This window comes from Aspergillus pseudoviridinutans (assembly GCF_018340605.1).
Source record: "Aspergillus pseudoviridinutans IFM 55266 DNA, scaffold_5, whole genome shotgun sequence".
NCBI lineage: Eukaryota > Fungi > Ascomycota > Eurotiomycetes > Eurotiales > Aspergillaceae > Aspergillus > Aspergillus pseudoviridinutans.
The window spans coordinates 2,661,472-2,680,665 of NW_025091285.1; the positions used below are offsets into that span (position 1 = coordinate 2,661,472).

The window sequence follows — 19,194 nt, forward strand, 5'->3', positions numbered from 1 at the left end:
CAATGGAATAACCACCTGTGCACAGTAGCCTTCTGCTGAGTTCTGCCTGCTGGAGAATATGACTGTCGACTGTAGGTGCTTCAGTAACCTGGACGAAAGAAGGGTTAAGAATTTGCAGATTCTATGTGATGTAGATTAAGACAGTATCGAGCAGTCTTATATTAATCCTAGCAAATTCTAGGGTATCGGATATCGATAGACGCACTTTCGTCGTCTCAAATTCTTTTCTCCGTCCTCTATCTACCTAGATATGTTAAAGCATTCTAATCTAAGATAGGTACTTGGGTAGTGGCAGATCAGGCATCGTTCGGTTGCTACTCTTCCAAAGCCTCCCCACCTCGCTGACAATTCGAGGGATTACAGCACTCTGTACTCCGTACTTCCACACAGTTGCTGTTGACAATGAATAGATCTTAGGTATTGTTGAGAATTATTTCCTTCATTCTCAATTATCACTGGTCAAGAAGAACAGAAAGCAGGAAAAAAAAAAGGTGAGGAAAAAGTTCCCTCGTCCGTTCGGGTATACTTCTTGCTGTCTTTCGATTATGATTTTCTTTTCCTCCGTTTCTTCACGATCAGCTCTTTGGTTTAATTATTGCCATCATCATTATTTTTCTTCCGTTGGGTAACAACGACTTAAAAAGACTTTGCGTCCATCTGCGCGTATCTTTGTCCTTGCAGCGTCTTTTCCCTCTCCCTCTTCACTTTCCCCCTCTCTGTCAGTCTTCATCTTGTCCTTTTCAGATCTTCCTCCATGGTTACTCTACCTGTCATTCTACCCAATGATATACGTATCGTCATCCTGACTGGATCTGTTCCATCGCGTTGTCAATCTGCCTTCCTCTTTCTGTATATCTACCTATCTAATCTCTTCTCCCCCGTTCTCCACAGTAACTAGTTCACCACATTTTCTTCTTTGCGTCCCAACCCCACCTTCAAGCCTACTGCGGTCTACAGTACGGGCCTCTACTCGTCGACTCGTCAGGGCCTAATCACCTGGGAAGAAACGAACACCCAACCGGTATACTACTAGGACAGACTACTGGTTACACGCTTGGTCTGCATCTACGCTCTGCAGCAAGGCGACTTTTTCTTTCGCCAGTCCTCCATTCACCGGTCGCCAGATCTTTGACTGCACGCTTCTCCTCTTTTCCCTCCCGTCAGTCTCCGTTTCTGCTCCGTATCTGCCACTTCCCTCAGCTTGTCGACCCACCGCCTCTTCCGTCTACCACATCTGGATAGTTTCGTGCGTCGGACCAACCAACGCCGGCTTCACTTGCTGTCTGCTTCTTTCTCGTTAGTATCTCCTTGAAGGAAAACGAACAGGGAAAAAAAGAAAATTCTTCGATGGAGACATTGCAGGCTTTGAAGGACGACTACCAGTTTGCATCCACCGCCCGCCGCTGACAGCCTGCGATCTAGACGCGCGCCGTCACTCTACTACTGCTTGCCTGACCTGCAGGCCGTTCTACATTTTCGGACCATCGCAGAAAGTGGGTTGAAGGAACAAACCACGAAGCGGAGAATTTTTACATATTACCCTTATTGGGTAAGGCGAAAGGGTAAAAAACGAGAAATTCAAAAAAAAAAGGGGGAAAGGAAAAAAAAAGAAAAACCGAGTCAACCTGAATGAGCAGCAGTGGTGGCTCCTGTTAATCGACTAAGCAATCCGAAGCCAGCTGGATCACCACGTTTCACGTCATCCACTGTGTCCTTCCCTACCAGCCCCCTCCCCTTTAGTTAGGGACCCAACCTGGGCCTTGGCCATTGCCCTGAAGTCATGACTGGCAAAGTGCCTCATGCTGCCTTCTGTGAGGAGTACGACGAAGACCTAAACGACGTTCTCCCTGAAACCCGTCAAGTCGCAAAACACTCCAAGGCTGATCTGAGATCTGGACTTGAGCCCTTGGTTGATGGTGCCAGTGATTCAGGATACTCCAGTCGCACTGCCGCCACCGTCAATAGCGCCCAATCTGGCCCATCGGGCCGGAAAAGTCCTGTCCCTCTTAAACTCGCCTCCACGCTCAAACGAGCCGAACTTGACAAATTTCGCTCATCTCGCAAAGATCGTGCAAAAGAAAAGCCTGCACGCCCTGTGCGTGACGACAAGATGCAGGTGGGAACCTATCCGAGTTCCAGCCATTACGCTGCTGCTCCAGTTCAGCGGTCCCCTTCCAGGCCCCGACGACGAGACAGTGTTCATGTGCGTCACGTCCCAGGAACATGCCGGGATTGCGATCAAGGATTGTATCATGCCTCAACACCAGTAGAACCGAGACGGATCGAACGTCCCTACTATGTCTCGCAACCGCCGCCCTCAGTTTACGATTATCCTCCGCCGCCACCATCACCACAGACCCGATACCCTCCGTCCGTCATCCAGGACGTTCATGTCTCTCACAGCAGCCGTTCCTCTGCCCGTCCCGGTCGCTCCAACTCGTATCACTCGAATGTTCGTCCCTCGAGCTTTCATGGGATGATGCCAGGTATGGGGGCCGTGGTGTATACCCCGTCTCCGATGAGCCGTTACGAAGCCGGCCCTCCGCTGGCCTCTCCCGTTTACGCCAATAACCCCTCCTATGCAGCATCGCATTATGCCCAACAGTCGCCATATTATGGAGTACAAGAGTATGCGGCTCTTCCTCCAACCGACCACCACCAGGAACGATCGCTTTCAAAGACCAGAGACAAGCAGCCGCGTGCACGGCGCCCTTCTCTTTATGGACCACCTGTCGTGGATCATGTGCCTCCCACCCCGCCTTACGATGAGAGCGAGGATGACGACGATGAAGAAGACGACGACGATGAGAGTGAAGACGAGCAACTACTCGAACCGCCACCACCTCCTCCCGTCCGGCCCCGACCGCGGCTTCCTTCTCAGTCATCTCACAATCGCGATGAAGATTATTATCGCATGCCACCTCCGCCGATCAAAAACAACACTCGGCCGCACATCATTCAGAAACGCCCCGAACCACCGCGCAAGTCAGCAACAACTACGTCTCTCACCTCAGAGCGCCGCTCATCCAAAAGCTTTGACCTATCGGAGATGGACGACGCGCTGCCGAGCTATGGATACCGGCGGTCCTCACGCGAGACCGTGGTTCCCGAGCGAAGCCAGAGTCTGAGGGGCAGCAGACGCTCTACGTCATATCATGACTCCGTGCGTCCGGCTCGAATTGCCATCGAGGGTGCTCGTCGCCAACGGACAACTGTCTATGACTACAATCCAGGCGGCGATATCGAGGATAAGCAGCGAGAGGCAGAAGAGTATCAGGCATCAAGATCAGGCAAAGCTGTACCGATGCCACTTACAGCGGATGCCCTGCGCAAAGCCAAATCATCGCAGCGTGCGGAAAGCGACAGCGGAAGTCAGAAGAGCCGTAGCAGCCGAGGTAGTGATGCTCGCACTCAAAATGGTAGCAGCGGCGAGGCGAAGCCGGAGGAAGACGATAACATTGTCATGACCATGAATGGTGTGACGATGAGCTTCACTCAAAAGTCTGTCGGGGGAAAGAGGATCAGCGTCCGGACAGGCGATACGGGAGCGGTGGAGCTGAACATCGAGGGGAAGCGACCGAAGAAGTATCTAACCGGCGGCTCCGATTATACTGGCAGCGTTTCTCGAAGGGAGCTGGAAGACTCGCGGCGTCCCCGAGGTGACCGGCGGTCCGACAAGGCCAGTCACCGATCCAGTCGATCGACTTACAGCGGACGACACTAGGCCACCTCGCCTTGATGCCGTTTGTCATGCTTTGATGCTTTCTCTTATCATCTCTCTTGGTTGAGCTTACTTTTAGACGTTTCTTTCTTGCTCGAATTGCTTATCTCCTTGAGGTCTATGCTTTTGTGCAGAATCAACTCTGCCAGGAACAGGTGGTGAATCAGTTTACCAAAAGTTTCTCTGCTTTCTTTTAGGGTCGGGTTTTGTTTTCGGGAAGAAAAAATGGGTCCACGGAAATCACCGAGATCGCCGACCACCTTGCGATCCGTCCGTGCTTGTCATTTTGATCGGAAAAAGTGGGAAGGCTCGCTGATGATTCGGGAAGATCTCATTACATTTCCGTGGTTTTGGTTAAGGGGCGGCTCTTTGTTTCTACTGCAATGTTTTTTACGCGAAGAGGATGGATGGTGTCAGCTGACTCCGACCGATACGCCCATCACGGCGAAACGATTGTACGATTCTGATGACCTGCAATGATTCATGTTGATGTGTTTATGTTTATGCTTCGTCATGCCCCTTTGCGAGTGTCGTGGTTTGTATAATCGCCTTGGATGGCCCACACGTGTTTCTTTTTGTGCTTGTCTGTGTTTGCGTTGTCTGTCTTTGTTATCAGCATTTGAAGACAAGTTAGAATCGACGGAGAAGGTATACCCCGAGTTGTTTGTTCGTCGCTAATGACTGTTTACTTTCGAATTTTCATGTCCCATTAGCGATACATGTACCTTTCTTCTCCTACTCGTGCTTCGCTTGAGGATCCGACTTCACTCGTAGATGGTGGATGGTCGGTTTCTCACCTCGAGATCGCGATGTACTTTTCCTTCTATTTCATCCCCTTCCACAAGGTCATCCGTTTCGAATGCTCTTCGCATCTGAGATAAGACCGGATGACCGGCCCTTTGATACGATTATACTGCTGATAGGTTTGTACAAACCAGTCGGTGCATTCCATATTCAATACGATTAATTCAATGCATCACATCGATAATCCTTCACCCGATTCTGAAGAGGTCTTAATCTCTAACCCACCAACCCAGATAACTGTATATATACACAATAACGAAAGCCCAGGAACAATCGAACCAAGAAACATACTAGAGACACCAAAATATGTTTGCAAACAGCTCAACTCCGTCTCAGAACCAGGGCTATCCACCCGAACAGCCTATACACGGCAATAATCCCAACCAGGATCCCCACCCACTTCCCTGTCCGCCCAGTCGCATACCCATACGACTCAAGCACGCCCGTCCCTCGGATGCGGCACTGCGCCGCAAGGTCCGTCTGGTACATGCAGTGGCACCCCTCGCCGCAGGAGTACGTTCTGCGCGAGAACTCGTTGACCATCATACCCTGGAAGACGTATGCCTAGCGGTAGTTAGCACCATGCAATGACAACATCCCTGGCCCCACCTGGCAAAAGGGGGGATGGCACCTGATAATCAATATAATGGAAGACATATTTCCAGAATGGATTGAGGATAGTCGGGGAGACGAGGAAGCCGCCGACGCTCATCCAAAGGCCGTTTGCGAAGGCGACGAGGGCAAGCGAGATGACGAAGTTGGGGAAGATGGAGGTGACGAAGACGACGAGGGATTCGGCGGCTAGGAGGTCGAGGAAGAGCCACATGACCCATCTGAAGAAGGCGACTGCGTCTGAGCGGAAGTTGGAGAGCCAGTAGGCGACGATGGAGAAGAGGATTGAGATTAGGACTGCGCAGTGGGAGTTAGTTTGAGGGAAGACGGGAAGGGGGGGAAGAGGAGGGGACGTACAGAGGAAGGGAAGGCCGATGATAAAGTTGGAGACCATGAATGGGAGGGCGCCGTAGAGGCCGTTTGCTCGCTCCTTGATGAAGGTTGCTCGGTCTTCGAGGAAGGCGGGCACGTAGGCCACGGCCATGAAGCTCATGAAGGCGGATCCGAAGAACTACCGCAAACGTGAGCGTCATTCGAAGGGCGGACGAGGGACTACTTACAATTGCGTTGATGAAGGGCTGGATATACTCTTGTGATTCATGTAGACGTAGCCAGACAGTGCCCATCATGATGGCAAGTCCTAGGTCGAGTCAGAATGCTTCTGGGCATGATTTCTGGGATATTGACTTACCCATATACATGACTATGCGGATGCCGTACGCCACAACGTCGCGGTAGCTCTTGATGAATGAGCGGTGCAAGAGTGACCAGGTGATGCTCGCAGCGTTCGGGCGAGAGAGTTCTCCCATTGCGATCTTCTTCCCGTCTTGTTCGGGGTGCTCGATCAACTGCGAGACGTGGTTATCCAGAGCCCTCCGCTCGCCGGACTGCACCCAGGATTCCTGAATGTTCTGCACTCGCTCCGCGGCATTGCCTTCTTTGGCATCGGAGAAGTCAGAGCTGACGATGTCGAGAATGAACTCTGCGGGATTCGTGTTCAGCGGGATGGGATGGCCGATGCTGCTGAAATAGGTCGATATGTGAGGGACGGGACCGAAATAGCAGGTCTTGCCTTTGGACAGAAGAAGCAACTTGTCGAAAAGTTGGAATGTGCTAGTCGACGGCTGATGGATACTTGCGATGACGATGAGCTGCGTGACCGGCGTCAGTCTTGTCTCCAACCAGTAACGCCCTTCGTCTTACATTGCTAGCTACCGCCAATTCCTTGACATAAGAAATCACCTCGTAGCTCGCGGTCGAGTCCAGACCACTAGTCGGCTCATCCAGAAACAGAATCTTCGGACAGGTAATCAGCTGGCTTGCGACGCTTACTCGTCGTTTCTGACCTCCGCTGATTCCCTTTCGGATTGGAGTTCCAACCAGCGTCGCAGCCTGATTTAGAATACCAAACGACTCCAATAGAGCCCTAATACGGTCACGCCGCTGCGCTTTTGAAACAGAGCTGCAGGTCCCTGTCTGTAAGCCTTGTAGCACAGAGAACGATGATTGGAAGCATACCTTGGCAGCGAAAGATCCGCAGCAAACTTCAACGTCTCTTGCACCGTCAACGACCCGATTAGAGCGTCCTCCTGCTCCACATAGGAAGTGATCCGGCCAAAGGTGGCATTGTCGAGCCCCCCTCCATTGACGTAGCATTCCCCCGTAGTCTTCGCGCCCGATGTAGCTGCCCGGCGCGCGAGCACATTGAGCAATGTCGTCTTGCCGCATCCCGAGGGGCCCATCAAAGCAACCAATTCACCTTTTGGCAAATGTCAGTACCATGGGCATCAGTAGCAGCAGTGCTACGGAAATAACGAACCCTGTTGAATACTCCCGCTGATGCCCTCAATCAGGTTGAGCGGCTTCTTCGTCCGGCGGTCCTTGACGGTGACCGTCAATTCATTCCAGGCGAAGTTGTGGACTGTATGATTGACCAGGAACTGGTCTCTATCATTTCTCTCCAGATCAGGACTGATCGTATCTGTGCCCATGGTGAACAGCAACTGAGTCAGGTGACTTCGCGGTTGGAAGTATAAACAGAGGGGACAAACGGAGGCAGGAAAACAGTCGGAGGGAGATATGACATTTTTAAATGATTTCTCAAGATTTATAAAACAAGGATCAATGTGTGATGAGATCAACGGTTCGCAGACACAGTCGATCAGATTTCATGCAGCTTACTTCATGGGTAGACTGATACTACCACAACCCATGCTGGACTACTAGAAGAACATCCACCCCGAAGACCCCGAGACGCCGACAGCCTCAGGTATCCATTCCAGGGCCAGTCGCCGTCTACCACCTTGTTATTCATGGGATCTATTGGCCTATGATTCAATTTTTCCCGAAAATCTGATAACCCCGATATCTCGGACTGAACATTCGTCCACTGATCTCTTCCGATATCCCTTGCCATGCCGATCTTCGAGGTGATGGGGGTACAGCATGTATGTACCTTGCGCGTTGGCACACAAAGTACCTACATTCGAGGACTGCCACGACATGGAAAAAGATGCAACTACTTGGCAGCTGAGCGACCAACGGGGCGGCTAATGATGACGCTTGGGTGGATAATACAGTAGTCTCGACCTCAGCCGCAGTGCTAGCTGTGCAGATTTAATGACCGTTAGGCATATATTGCGGCCACCGTGGGCATTGTGCAGTAAGCAGCATGTAACCCTGCAGTCTGTTGGTCACAGTTCTGGAACAGAGTCAAATTTGAATCCCAACTGACGTTGGTTTTTGCTATTGTCTCCAGTGAAATGGACAGCACTATCTATGGTTGTTTTCGGTCTTCTTGCCCGTTGTTCTGCTAAACCTTGCTCATCTAGATTATTGAATTATTGTTCGAAGGCGTTGGAAAGTCTCGAACTCCCACTCTATTGTGTTGAACCAAGCCTCGGTTCAAGCTTTCTTAGGACCACGTTGGTATATCTGGTTTGCAGGCTTACGTGACATGTGACGCCTGACGTGTACATAAGCAAGAGTGAGAACATATTTGGTATCCATTGATAAAAAGTCTTCATTCTAATATTTATATTCTCTTTCGTTGCGCCATTTACATGCTGGAGAAAAGAGCAAAATGTTAGTCCAAGTCCTGTGCCTAGATTTAAAGTGATCACGTACCGTTCAACAGGGCTGAGACCCAGAACCCTCATACCGTTGTGCAATACTTGCCTGGCGGCCTCGTATAGTGCCATACGGGCCTTCTTGAGCTCGGGCTCGCTTCCCACGACCTTGAGCACGTCGTAGCTGGAGCTGAGAATGTGTGTCATACGGAAGAGGTAGGTGAGGATGGTGGTTGGCTCAAGCGTCTTGGTAGTGTTCAGCAGCACATCTGGCCAGGTCGCCAGCAGACGGACGAGGTCAACGGCATGGGGCTCCGTCAGAAGGTCAAGGTTGGCAGAGTCCAGCTCTTCAACATTCAGGCCCGACTTGCGGACAATGGAGCAGAGACGGGCATGTGCGTACTGCAGGTAAGGACCGGTGTCACCCTCGAAGGAGGTCATCGCATCGAGGTTGAAGTCATAACCGTTGATACTGCAGTCTGTTAGTTTCGTGGGCTCAACCCAGGGCTTGGAACGAAATATACGCACCGTTTTCCGGTCATGTCCTGTACCATGACCGAGGTCAATCCCAGAATATCCGCCGTCTCTTCGGGGTTGTCGACCTGCGCATACTTCTCGGCATTGCCCTTCATGACTTCGTGCATTTTGTCCGCAACATCCCTCAAGATGTCATCCAAGAACTTGACAGTACCCTTACGAGTGCTCATACCACGGACCATACCGAAGTTGATGTGCTGGCAGCGGCTGGCCAAATCCTTGCGGCCCATCAGCTCTGTGATCTTAAAGAGTTGAGCCAAGTGGAGATCCTGCTGTGCGGCGACCACGTAGATCATCTTATCGAAGTGGTAGGCCTCATCACGCTCCATGATAGCTCCAATATCACGGGTCAGGTACAGAGGAGTGCCATCCTTGCGGACAATGATGGCCTTTCCGAGCTTCTTAGCGCCGTGCTTGGTGAAGTCAACGATGACAGCGCCCTCGGACTTCTCGGAGACTCCGGACTTTTCCATAGCCTCGTAGGCAGCGGTCATGCTTTCGTTTTTGATCTGAGACTCCCCGGAGTAGACATCAAAGTCAATGTTGAGACGAGCATAGGTCTGCTTGTACTTCTCGATACTGAGGTCGCGGAATCGTCGCCAGAGAGCGAGAGCTTCCTGGTCTCCGTCCTCCATGCTCTTGAAGTAACGACGAGCCTTTTCGTCCTCGCTAACATCAACGAGCTTGGCAAGCTCAGCTTCAAGCTCAGCCACATCTTCGTTCTTCTCCTTCTTGGCCTTGATCTGCTCCTTCAACTCCTTGATAGGACCTTCCTGCTCGGCGACAATCTGATTGATTTTGACGTAGACATCGAACAAGTGGTTGATAGGGTTCTTGAGCAGCTCCTCCTCATTACCAAAGCGCTTGAAGCCATTGGCAAGGAGACCGTATTGCTTTCCCCAATCACCAAGGTAGTTCATCTTGATGACGTCCCAACCCATAACGGTGTAGAGATTCGCCAGGAAACCTCCGATGATGGTACTCCGAAGGTGACCAGCATGGAAGGGCTTGGCGATGTTAGGCGACGAGAACTCGACAATGATTCTCTTCTTTCCCTTGGAAGGATCCGAGTGGTCTCGCAGACCCTGGTTACCATTGGTACCGAATGTAGCCTTCTCCTTCAGAATACGGGAAATGACGGTCTTGGTGAGAGGTTCGGCCTTGAAGAAGAACTGCAGATGGACTCCAAAGGGCACAGGAGGCGCAACCAGATCGGACTCGGGGAATTTCTCTGCAAGCTCCTTGCATAGTTCTTGGGGGTTCTTCTTGATTTGCAAGGAGGGAACCTAGGGCATTGACCTATGTTAACCTTCGCTCGTCCCTTGTCTCTAGCTTGGTGGATCACGCATAGTTCGTACCGGCAGAAGCAAGTCACCCTTGTCCAGTGTATTGGTCCATTGCAGCTTGGGGTAAAGCTTCTCCGGCTCGATGCCAGCTGCGGCACCCAGCTTCTCTGCAATGTGCGCTCTGTAGAGGTCGACAGGGTTTAACGAGGGGTAGCAGTCGGGAAACTTGGAGGTCTCAGCGGTAGAATGGAGGGTCAGCCCCTCAACGGCGACAGGAAGGTCAGTGGCAGATGCCATAGCTGCCACTAATTTCGAGGGCTTCCCGGAGAGCGCGTGCAGCGAAGCGGAGGTACCGAAGGCTCGAGAGTAGGGGGACGGACGTGGGGTATTAAATTGAAGATCAGTAGAGGCACGAAAGTAGGAAGGAAAGCGACTTTGCAGTGGACTGTAGGATTGAAGAGTCAGAAAAATGTCGCTTGAAAATCGCCGGGCCCCGCTAAGCAGATAACGACCCATAGACGGAGGGGAATCTTAAGCCTCGCGAGGGGAACAACTTTTTCCTTCGTTGACTCAAAGCGGCAATTCAGCTTCTGCCCAAGGCGGTGACTCATGTCACCTCTCAAGTATCACGTGGGCGACCCGAGCCCTACTCGCAAGTTTGGCATCGCAGCTGACGTCACCAGACTTCAACAACCTGTTCCCGATAACTATTGTACCAGAGGTACAAGAGCAATCTTCGCGACGCTTGAAATATGTCACTCACAATGCAGCCCTGGCTGATCATGCGATTAAATAAACAGCTTTTGAACCATGAGTGGAAGTCGTCGGCACTCGGCTCTGGCCAATTCCATTCAGCTTGCGCTATTTCGTGACCCGAAATCGTTTCGCAAGTCACTGCTTGGACGTATCCTGGCATTCTTCAGTATCTTCTATATCAGACTCATCAGGTACCGCGACGAACTGTTCCGTGAGCTTCGCAATGACGTCTGGGAAATCGACGAGGAGGAGTACAAAGCGTGTTTCCGCAGCGAGAACAAGACCCTACCATTGAAGCCGATGGGAGATTTAGGGTTGTCTGGATCAGTATGTTGACTAGGAATCATCATACGGGTGATCGGTTCGCGAATCTAACATAGTGCAGACGTTCTTTTCCACATCCAACAACAAGTTTCTCGTCAAGAGTCTCCCGCGACACTTCGAACACTCCTTCTTCAGGGAAGACCTCCTCGAACCGTACTACGAGTATATGAGCACTCATGCAGACTCAATCCTGGTCTGGATCACAGATTATGTGTATGCACCGTACAAAACCATCGGAAGTATTTTGAAGACCACGCCGGCCCATCATATCATCATGGAGAATATGCTTTCCGGGAAGGACGAGGACTCGGCCAAGGACGACTGGGAGACGTATGATTTGAAACCAATCGACTACTTCTACCCGGAGCGGGACTTACTACCAGATCCGCTCGTCAGCGAAGAGACCCTGAATAGGCTGGCCGATAAGTTTGAGGATAAGATACACATGCGGCAGTCGGATTATGGAAGGTTTCGAAAGGTACTCGAAGCCGACACTCGCTTCCTTCAGTCAGCAAATGCTGTTGACTACTCACTCTTTCTGATCCGCTACCCTGCGTCCTCCAATCCCGACGTGGTGGGAAAGAAAAATCCATGGCGGGTTGGATTCCAGTCCCTTGATGGGAAGTGGAAGTACCGTGCGGTAATTTTGGATTTCTTCTGGGCGAAACACAAGCTGCATGCGCAGGCTATGACCGGAGTGGTGCAGACATTTAATGTTATCGGGCGTCAGGGGCCAATGACAATCACAACGACGGCAGACGAATACCGAAAGAAATTCTTGGACATGGTGGATGAAATTCTGGAGGTGCATTGATCTTGAGAAGATGAGAATGATCCGAGCACTGCAGCAAACGATATAAACAAATATTAGTACCTAGGTATACATCGTAATCGTAGTTCATGCTAATACAACTGCGCCGCGGCTCTCATTATGGGCCGCGCAATGCTATTGATCTAATCGCTGACTTATGGTGTTTTCCTGTAAGAATGGTCGTAGTCCGCACTCAAATGTCATTAAACAAGACATAGAGCCCAGCCGGACTGCTCTATCGAAGAGTTTCAGACATATACTATAAGCAGAGCGGACGCCTGACCAAGACATCTGCTCCAGATTGCAAACCGTGAAAACGAGACCAGGTTCAAAAGACAAGTATGGATATCAAGACACATCGCTTTTCGTAATCTAAAAGCAGAAGACTTGGTCCTCAAGCTTGCTGACAGGGCGAGCCTTGGTGTAACCGAGCGACTCGGTAGCCTTCTTCATCGCGCTGATCATAGGAGGGGGACCGCAGAGCAGAATCTTGACGTCGCTGGCAGGGGCAGGGAGATGTTCCTGTGAAAGATACGGCTATCAGCAAGAGAACCAATCAAGTCAACATATGGAGGAATGATGCGAACCTTAATCATCTCGGGGGTAACAAATCCAACGCCACCGGTCCAGCCTTGCGGGGGGTTGTTCAAAACATAGTAGATGTTGAAGTCCGAGTCCTCAGCAGCCAGCTTGTCTAATTCCTCCTTCAGCAGGATGTCGTCTGGGTTGACATTGGCGAAGATCAGGTCCAACTTGGTGGTGTCGTTGCCGCCATTGCGGGGGCGGTTGCGAATAACGGCTTTGATGATCTGCAGCATGGGTGTGATACCAGTACCACCAGCAATCATACCAATGCGACGGCACATGTTTGGAGTGTAGACCATGGCACCCTTGGGACCGCGCACTTTCATGGTATCGCCAATCTTCAAGGTGGTCAAGTACTTGGAAATGTTACCCTGGGGATAGGCCTTCACGAGCAAATCAAAGTAACCGGCCTCATTGTCCGAAGATATGGGAGTGTAGGAGCGGACGACCTCTTTCGGCTGGCCCTCGATAGTGGCAGCGAGGGAGATGTGTTGACCAATGGGCAAACCCAGGATATCAGTGGGACGGGGGAGGGCAAAGCGATAGATGCAAACATTGTGCGAGACGTCGGTTTTCTCCTTGAGCACAAATTCCTGGAACTCGGTAGGGTTGAGAACCTTTCTGGGCTCTGCCAAGGCAAGACTGCTTGTCAGTACATCGAAATGTTTTGTGTGAAAAACAGATGCACGTACTGCTGCTGCCTGTGAACAGCTTCAATCCAGCCAGAATAGCGGCCAGAGCCACTGCATATGGGACAAACTCCTTCTTCACAATGAAAGTGCCGAAGATGAGGAGGGCCGAGGGGATGTAGACCCCATTGATGTTCTCAGATGACAAGGCACTGCGACATGCGACGAGGTACATTAGCTAGATGATCGCAGAATTGGAAATGACAAGGACGGAAATAAGGAAAGAATATATATACCTCATCTCGGATGATCCTCCGGTTAAAAAAAGGGTGAAGATAAAGAAGGAGAGGAGGAAAGAGAGCTGAAGAGGGGCGGTTGGGGGCAAGGGAAAGGAAAAAGAGAGATCCACGACGGAGATGGCTCGGCGGCCGGGGCTCTGCTTTTATCTCTGCTGGGACCAAGGATGCTTCGGGGGTGTCTGGCGGTAACTGACATCCCCTCAACGTCTCATTGTTGACCCCATATCCTCTTTAGATTCAAGTTGTGTGTAGATATCTTCTGTACGCAGGAATAGTACAACCATAATATATGTACAACTAAGCTCAGACCTCACGATTAAGAACAGCTCAGCTCTAGGATTCCCTTGCAATTCCGCTGTAGCACCAGGCGCGGAATCCGAGGCCCGTTGGGGGTTTGTTTTCCTTTTCTGGGGTAACCCGTCGGATTCCCCATGCGAATGATCCTGAGCCAGATCTAATTGCCCGTCTTGAACAAGATTTCCGGCATCAAGTCTCTCTTATCATCTTAGAAACGATCTCTCTTAAAACGATAATGGATACAACGCCTGAACCTCCAGCCTTCAACCTCACCGACACCGACCGGGAGGTCTTGGCCATGACAGACGACCAGTTTGTCCCCCACGACTGGGACAACCTCAAAGATATCATCGGTATGACATCCAGATCCTAGTACTAGATAGATAGATCAACGAGTGATGGGAACCACCCCCATCAAGTTCCCCTCCCCCTCATTCCTCCTCCACTTCCTCGACCACCCACTTCCAGTTCCGCATCATCAACACCTAACGGGAGTACCTATTGATGGCGTTTTCCCCGCACATAGCACGAAATGATCTCGGCGCTCTGAAGCGGAAACCATCCGATCTAGTCCGATACCTCTCCTGGTCCAGAGACACCAAAGCCCAATACGGCTCCATCACAAATTTCATCTGCAAGCGTCGTCTGGGCTGGCATTTACCGGAACCCGCTGGCACTAGTGACTCCAGCGGCACCGCTGTGGCGGACAGCGAGCCGGTCTTCCCTTACAACAACCCGATCCCCTTTGCCGATCCCTCGGACTACAAGATCCTCCGCAACGACTGGCCCTACGGTCTTGCGCCGGGTATTGTGCACTTGTGCGTGTGGCTGCGCACCCCTGTGCCTGTCCAGGAACACGGTGGAGACTTAACAGATGAGTCGCGCGCGCTGATCGAGGAGTTTGTGGAAAGGACGTTTGTGGCGCGACTGGCGAGAGAGGGATATTCCGACCCTAAGGATCATGTCCTGTGGTTCAAGAATTGGACCGCACTGCAGAGTGTGAGAAGCCTGGAACATATCCATGTTCTTGTCAGGGATGTGCCGGAGAGCATCCTCTTCGAGTGGACACAGGAACCGCCTCGCGAGGGGGCTCCCATTTAGGACTTGGAGTTCTATGGCTATATCATATCTCCGATCTAGAGGTCACGATGCTAATGAATAGACTGTCGACTTTGTGAAATATCGGGGCTGAAAGTAGAGGAAGAAGACTAGGTTAGATTTAGAGTACATATAAACAGCCCGACAAACAGAGCAACCCAATACCGCAAACGAAAAGAGGGATATAATCTGATCTCCATAGCAGAAATAGTATCAATAGTACGCCTGCTATCCTGTCCAATCCAGCAAGTGAGTAGAAGAAACTGGGAAACAAGTTCAGTCATTGATCGCCGTCCAAGCGCTATTCTTAAGTCTTCTGCTCCTCGACGAACTTGAGCGCCTCTTCTCTGGACACAACGTCAATCGTACTAGCCTTCTGCCGGAAGCTGACTCCGTAGCATTTCTCCGCCACATGCAACATTTCAGGACGGAAGGTGGTGCAAATAAATTGTCCGTTGGTAGATTCCGAGATGGATTGGAGCATCTGTGCAACGGCGGTTCGGTACTGAGCGTCGAGGTTGGCATCGATCTCGTCAAACAGGTAAAACGGCGCCGGGTCACAGGCTTGGATTGCGAAGACCAGTGCAAGCGCGCAAAGACCTATTCAAAATCATCAGTAAGTCGAACGGAACACCCGGGCAGGGAAGCCTTACTCTTTTGGCCACCACTAAGTTGCTGAATCCGCTGTTGTTCATCATGCTTACTGTTGAAGCTCACACTAATGCCCACTCCGACGTAATTTTCGACACTCTGCTGAGCTCGTTCGTCGTCGGAATCCATGTCATCCTCTTGTCTGAGAGCTCGATCGGTCTTCCGCTGAATGATCAAGCGTCCACGGCCAGCGGGGACAAGCTTCTCGAAGATGTTGGCAAATTCGCGAGACACTTGCTTGAATGTACGCTCAATGGCTTCGTCCTTGCGCTGGTCAAGGACTGAGATGAGTTCCTCAATTGACTTCTGCGATGCTTCGAGTTCCTCTCTCCGGTTGGTTAGAGTTTCGCGCTGCTTGGTGAAACTGTTGTACTGCTCGAACGCTTTCTTGTTGACATGCGAATACTTCTTGAGCGCCTCATTGACCTTGTGCAACTTCTTAACAACGGTGTTCGAGTCGGTGTGCTTGTACTTGGTAAACGCTTCGTCTGGAAGCACGCCCAGGTCGCGGATATTTGCCGCACATTCTGCTGCTTGCTTGGTCAAGGCAGCCTTTTTCTGCATATTCTTTTCCATGCGACGCTGGTGCTTTTCAATGGATCTCGCCAGCTCTTCCAGTTCAAGACGGATTTCAGCCTTTTGTTTCTCGAGCTCATTTGCTTGCGCGTTTGCTTTCTCGATAGACTCATCAACCTTCTGGAGGCGTTGGCTCAGATTTTCCAACGATTTGCGCAGCCGCTTCATCTCCCGCTCGGTCTCTTTCAGATTGCCCTGGCCATCGTCATCTGCTATATCAGTATCGCGGCTGACAAGTTGGTCGAGACGGGGGTTCAGGTTCTCCCGCAGTTCAACTTCTAGGATTGACTTTCGAGCTTCCAACTCGCTTCGCTGAGCAGAGAGTTCCTGGTATTGCCGCCGAAGATCCCGAGCAACGACACTGAGTGACTCGAGCTGTGCCTCTTCCTCATTGCTCAGCGCCTTCTGGAATGGTGTTCTCAGCTCCGCCTCGAATGCATTCACCTGATCGTTCAACGCGGCCAGATTGGTCTCGATATTGCGGAGAGCCTTGCGCTTGGCGTCGAGACTGTCGTTCTTCTTCTGGAGAAGATCTCGTTTGCTTCTGAGCTCTTGCCGGAGCGGTCCACTACTATGCTGTACTTGGTGTCTCTGTTGCTCCAGCTTCTGTAATTCACCGACAGCCTTCGTAATGACCTGGTCCAACTTCTCCAGCTCCTTCCGAATCTCTGCCCCTCGGTTCTTCTTGTTCTCATATTCATCACGCCATTTCGTCAGGTTCTTCACTGCATCAAGTCGAGATTGCCGAGAGTCGTGGAAACCACCAGTAAGCGCACCTCGTTTATCAGACCGATCACCCTCGGGCGTAATCGCATTGACACCATGGCTCCGAGCATATTGTGAGGCAACCTGAAGATTTGGGCAAATAATCGTCTTGCCAAACACATGGTTGAAGGCCTTTTCGTAAGCGGAATCATATTGTAGCTTGTCGATCATTGGAATTGTGTCGCTCGCTCGAGGCAGATTGGCAGGCTTGGACCTGAGTCTGTTTAGGGGCATAAAAGTCACGCGTCCAGCTTTCTCTTGTTGCAGTATTTCAAGCACCTTGGTCGCAGTCTCGTCCGTGTCCACGACGTAATGGAACAGACTCTGGCCAGCTGTGACTTCAACCGCCGTCCGATATCTGTCATTCACCTCGAAGAGTTCCGCCAATGTTCCATAAACTCCTTCGAGGTTGTGTTGACGCTTAATCCTTCGCACAGCCGCAATTCCACGACTCGTATTGTGGTCCATCATCTGAGAAAGCGTGCGTTCTGCCCGGTCCACTTCGTTTGAAGCGTTGGCAAGAATCGAATCAAGCTTCGCTTCTTCTCGCCAGAGTTCTCTTGAAAATAGTTAGTGACATTGAGCTCATTCATTCAGGTTCAAATGGAATTAGGTAGAAGAAAAGGGGGGAAATAGAAAGTGAACTTACTTCCTCTGGTCCATCAATCTGTCCCGTTCGTCCTTTGCAGCTTGAACCTGTTGTTCTACGGAGTGGACGGTATCTCCCCTGCCATCAATTTGTTGCCGCAAGCGTTCCGTTTCCGGTTCCAGGAGCGCAATGTCGTTCTCAAGCTCTTTGATGTCCTCCTGCGTCTGCGCCATTACGGTCTGGACTGTGGAAATAGAGGTGTGGTTTTCCTTGATCTCGGCCTGTAGCCATTTATCGCGCTCCGACTTGTTCCTGAAGCGCGAGTTGCGGCCCTGCTTGGCATACAGACGTTGGCGGGTTGTCTCGGCTTCATTGAGTTGCGCCTTAATGTTGTCTTCCTGGTCTCTGACCGCGTTGAAGCGAGGAATGAGTTCCTCAAGTTCCGCCTCGCGCTCCTTGATCGCAGTTTCAACGGTCTTGAGATCTTCGTCATGGCGTGTTTTGAGCACTTGAGCGGTAGCCTGGTTCTCAGAAAGCGATTTGGCGCGCAATTCCACCTGTGCAAGGGCCTTCGAGACCTCGCGGCGCTCGTCTTCCAGCTGGGTCTTATCCACTTTMAGAAATTCAATTTGCTGCTTGCACTCGGCGATTTCTGCGTCTATTTGCGCCATCCCCTTCTCTCCTTCGATGAATCTGTCTCGGTTAAGATCTGTGTCCTCCACGCCGGTCTGTCTTTGTTCCTCCAGATTGTCAAGGATGCCAGAAATTTCTTGCTGCTCACGAGAGTAGATGGTGTATTCCAAGCACCGGCGTTCTTTATCCTTTTCTTGGAAATTGCGAAGCTCATCCTTCTCCTCCTCAAGTTCAGCGAGCCGCTCGTTGATAAAGTCTAAGAGTTCATCAATCTTGGCCTTCTTATTGTTCGTCTCATGCATAATCTTCAACGATTCCGCACGACGCGCTTCGTAGACCTGGGTACCAGCAACTTCTTTTAGCAAGGTTAAACGTTCAGAATCCTTCATGTTGGTCAACGCAGTGACTCGACCTTGCGGCACGATATAGTAAGGATTCGATCGCGAGAAACCGGCCGATTCGAGGAGGTTCATGACATCGGATTTGGTAGCATTTTTGCGATCAAGAGTATATTCGTCCTTCTTGAGTCCAATAGTTCGGCGAAGGACCACTTCCGGCTTTCCAGTAGGAAATCTGTCGTCCGAGTTGTCGAAAATGATCTCAACATAGGCGGACATCACCGCAGAACCAGAACCTTCCTAGTGAACGTGAGCCAGTCAACCAGTCGAAGGAGACAGAGCGCCACATACGTGAAGTAGAGCCTGTCGCTCCTCCCTGCCCAGATGGGTATAGGCATCGCTCAAGACGAAGCGAATGGCTGCAAAGAAGTTACTCTTGCCGGATCCATTACGACCGACGATCACATTGTGTTTTGGGGAGAAGGGCTCAATGACCGTCTGGTCCTTGTAGCTAGAGACACAAAAGTATTAGTCGCAACGCTCTAAGTTTCCCCTGCGGGCTTGTTCAGAGAAGAGCGACATACCTTTTGAAGCCCTGAATGATAATCTGCTTGACATACATATTCGAGGCGCGCGACGCGATAATCAAATGGCAGCTATTGCAACCAGAACATCACGCAGCCAGCAATTTCAAGGAAGGCGCTCTGAAGCTCTGTCTGTGACCGTCAGGTTTTACCTTCGATGGAAGGCGAGGAATAGTCTGTGAAGGTGATCTTCCAACTTGCGACGGTGAGAACCATCCAAACACGCGAGTC

At 51.1% G+C, this 19,194-nt stretch overlaps 7 protein-coding genes across 7 annotated transcripts; 3 read left to right on the top strand and 4 right to left on the bottom strand.

Annotated features, from left to right (window-relative positions):
• Positions 1-1,780: 1,780 nt before the first annotated feature.
• On the top strand, positions 1,781-3,724 carry Asppvi_007981 (uncharacterized protein; the record flags this gene model as incomplete). Its single annotated transcript, XM_043303863.1, has 1 exon — positions 1,781-3,724. One exon carries the CDS (start codon positions 1,781-1,783, stop codon positions 3,722-3,724), a length of 1,944 nt encoding a protein of 647 aa, XP_043159798.1.
• Positions 3,725-4,846: 1,122 nt separating this feature from the next.
• Asppvi_007982 (putative ABC transporter) lies at positions 4,847-7,128 on the bottom strand (the record flags this gene model as incomplete). Its single annotated transcript, XM_043303864.1, has 8 exons — positions 4,847-5,089; positions 5,157-5,434; positions 5,495-5,648; positions 5,698-5,777; positions 5,829-6,288; positions 6,341-6,599; positions 6,656-6,896; positions 6,957-7,128. 8 exons carry the CDS (start codon positions 7,126-7,128, stop codon positions 4,847-4,849), a joined length of 1,887 nt encoding a protein of 628 aa, XP_043159799.1.
• Positions 7,129-8,016: 888 nt separating this feature from the next.
• On the bottom strand, positions 8,017-10,544 carry Asppvi_007983 (arginine--tRNA ligase; the record flags this gene model as incomplete). The annotated part of the gene is made up of 4 exons (XM_043303865.1): positions 8,017-8,071; positions 8,264-8,677; positions 8,734-10,028; positions 10,101-10,544. 4 exons carry the CDS (start codon positions 10,542-10,544, stop codon positions 8,017-8,019), a joined length of 2,208 nt encoding a protein of 735 aa, XP_043159800.1.
• A 294-nt stretch (positions 10,545-10,838) lies between these two features.
• Asppvi_007984 (phosphatidylinositol phosphate kinase family protein) lies at positions 10,839-11,922 on the top strand (the record flags this gene model as incomplete). Its single annotated transcript, XM_043303866.1, has 2 exons — positions 10,839-11,111; positions 11,170-11,922. The coding sequence occupies 2 exons, from the start codon at positions 10,839-10,841 to the stop codon at positions 11,920-11,922; spliced, it is 1,026 nt and encodes a 341-aa protein (XP_043159801.1).
• A 369-nt stretch (positions 11,923-12,291) lies between these two features.
• Asppvi_007985 (cytochrome b5 reductase family protein) lies at positions 12,292-13,368 on the bottom strand (the record flags this gene model as incomplete). Its single annotated transcript, XM_043303867.1, has 3 exons — positions 12,292-12,441; positions 12,507-13,132; positions 13,197-13,368. 3 exons carry the CDS (start codon positions 13,366-13,368, stop codon positions 12,292-12,294), a joined length of 948 nt encoding a protein of 315 aa, XP_043159802.1.
• A 596-nt stretch (positions 13,369-13,964) lies between these two features.
• Asppvi_007986 (GIG1 family protein) lies at positions 13,965-14,830 on the top strand (the record flags this gene model as incomplete). Its single annotated transcript, XM_043303868.1, has 2 exons — positions 13,965-14,082; positions 14,256-14,830. 2 exons carry the CDS (start codon positions 13,965-13,967, stop codon positions 14,828-14,830), a joined length of 693 nt encoding a protein of 230 aa, XP_043159803.1.
• Positions 14,831-15,134: 304 nt separating this feature from the next.
• On the bottom strand, positions 15,135-19,001 carry Asppvi_007987 (chromosome segregation protein SMC; the record flags this gene model as incomplete). Its single annotated transcript, XM_043303869.1, has 5 exons — positions 15,135-15,427; positions 15,481-17,378; positions 17,469-18,679; positions 18,731-18,890; positions 18,964-19,001. 5 exons carry the CDS (start codon positions 18,999-19,001, stop codon positions 15,135-15,137), a joined length of 3,600 nt encoding a protein of 1,199 aa, XP_043159804.1.
• Positions 19,002-19,194: the final 193 nt, after the last annotated feature.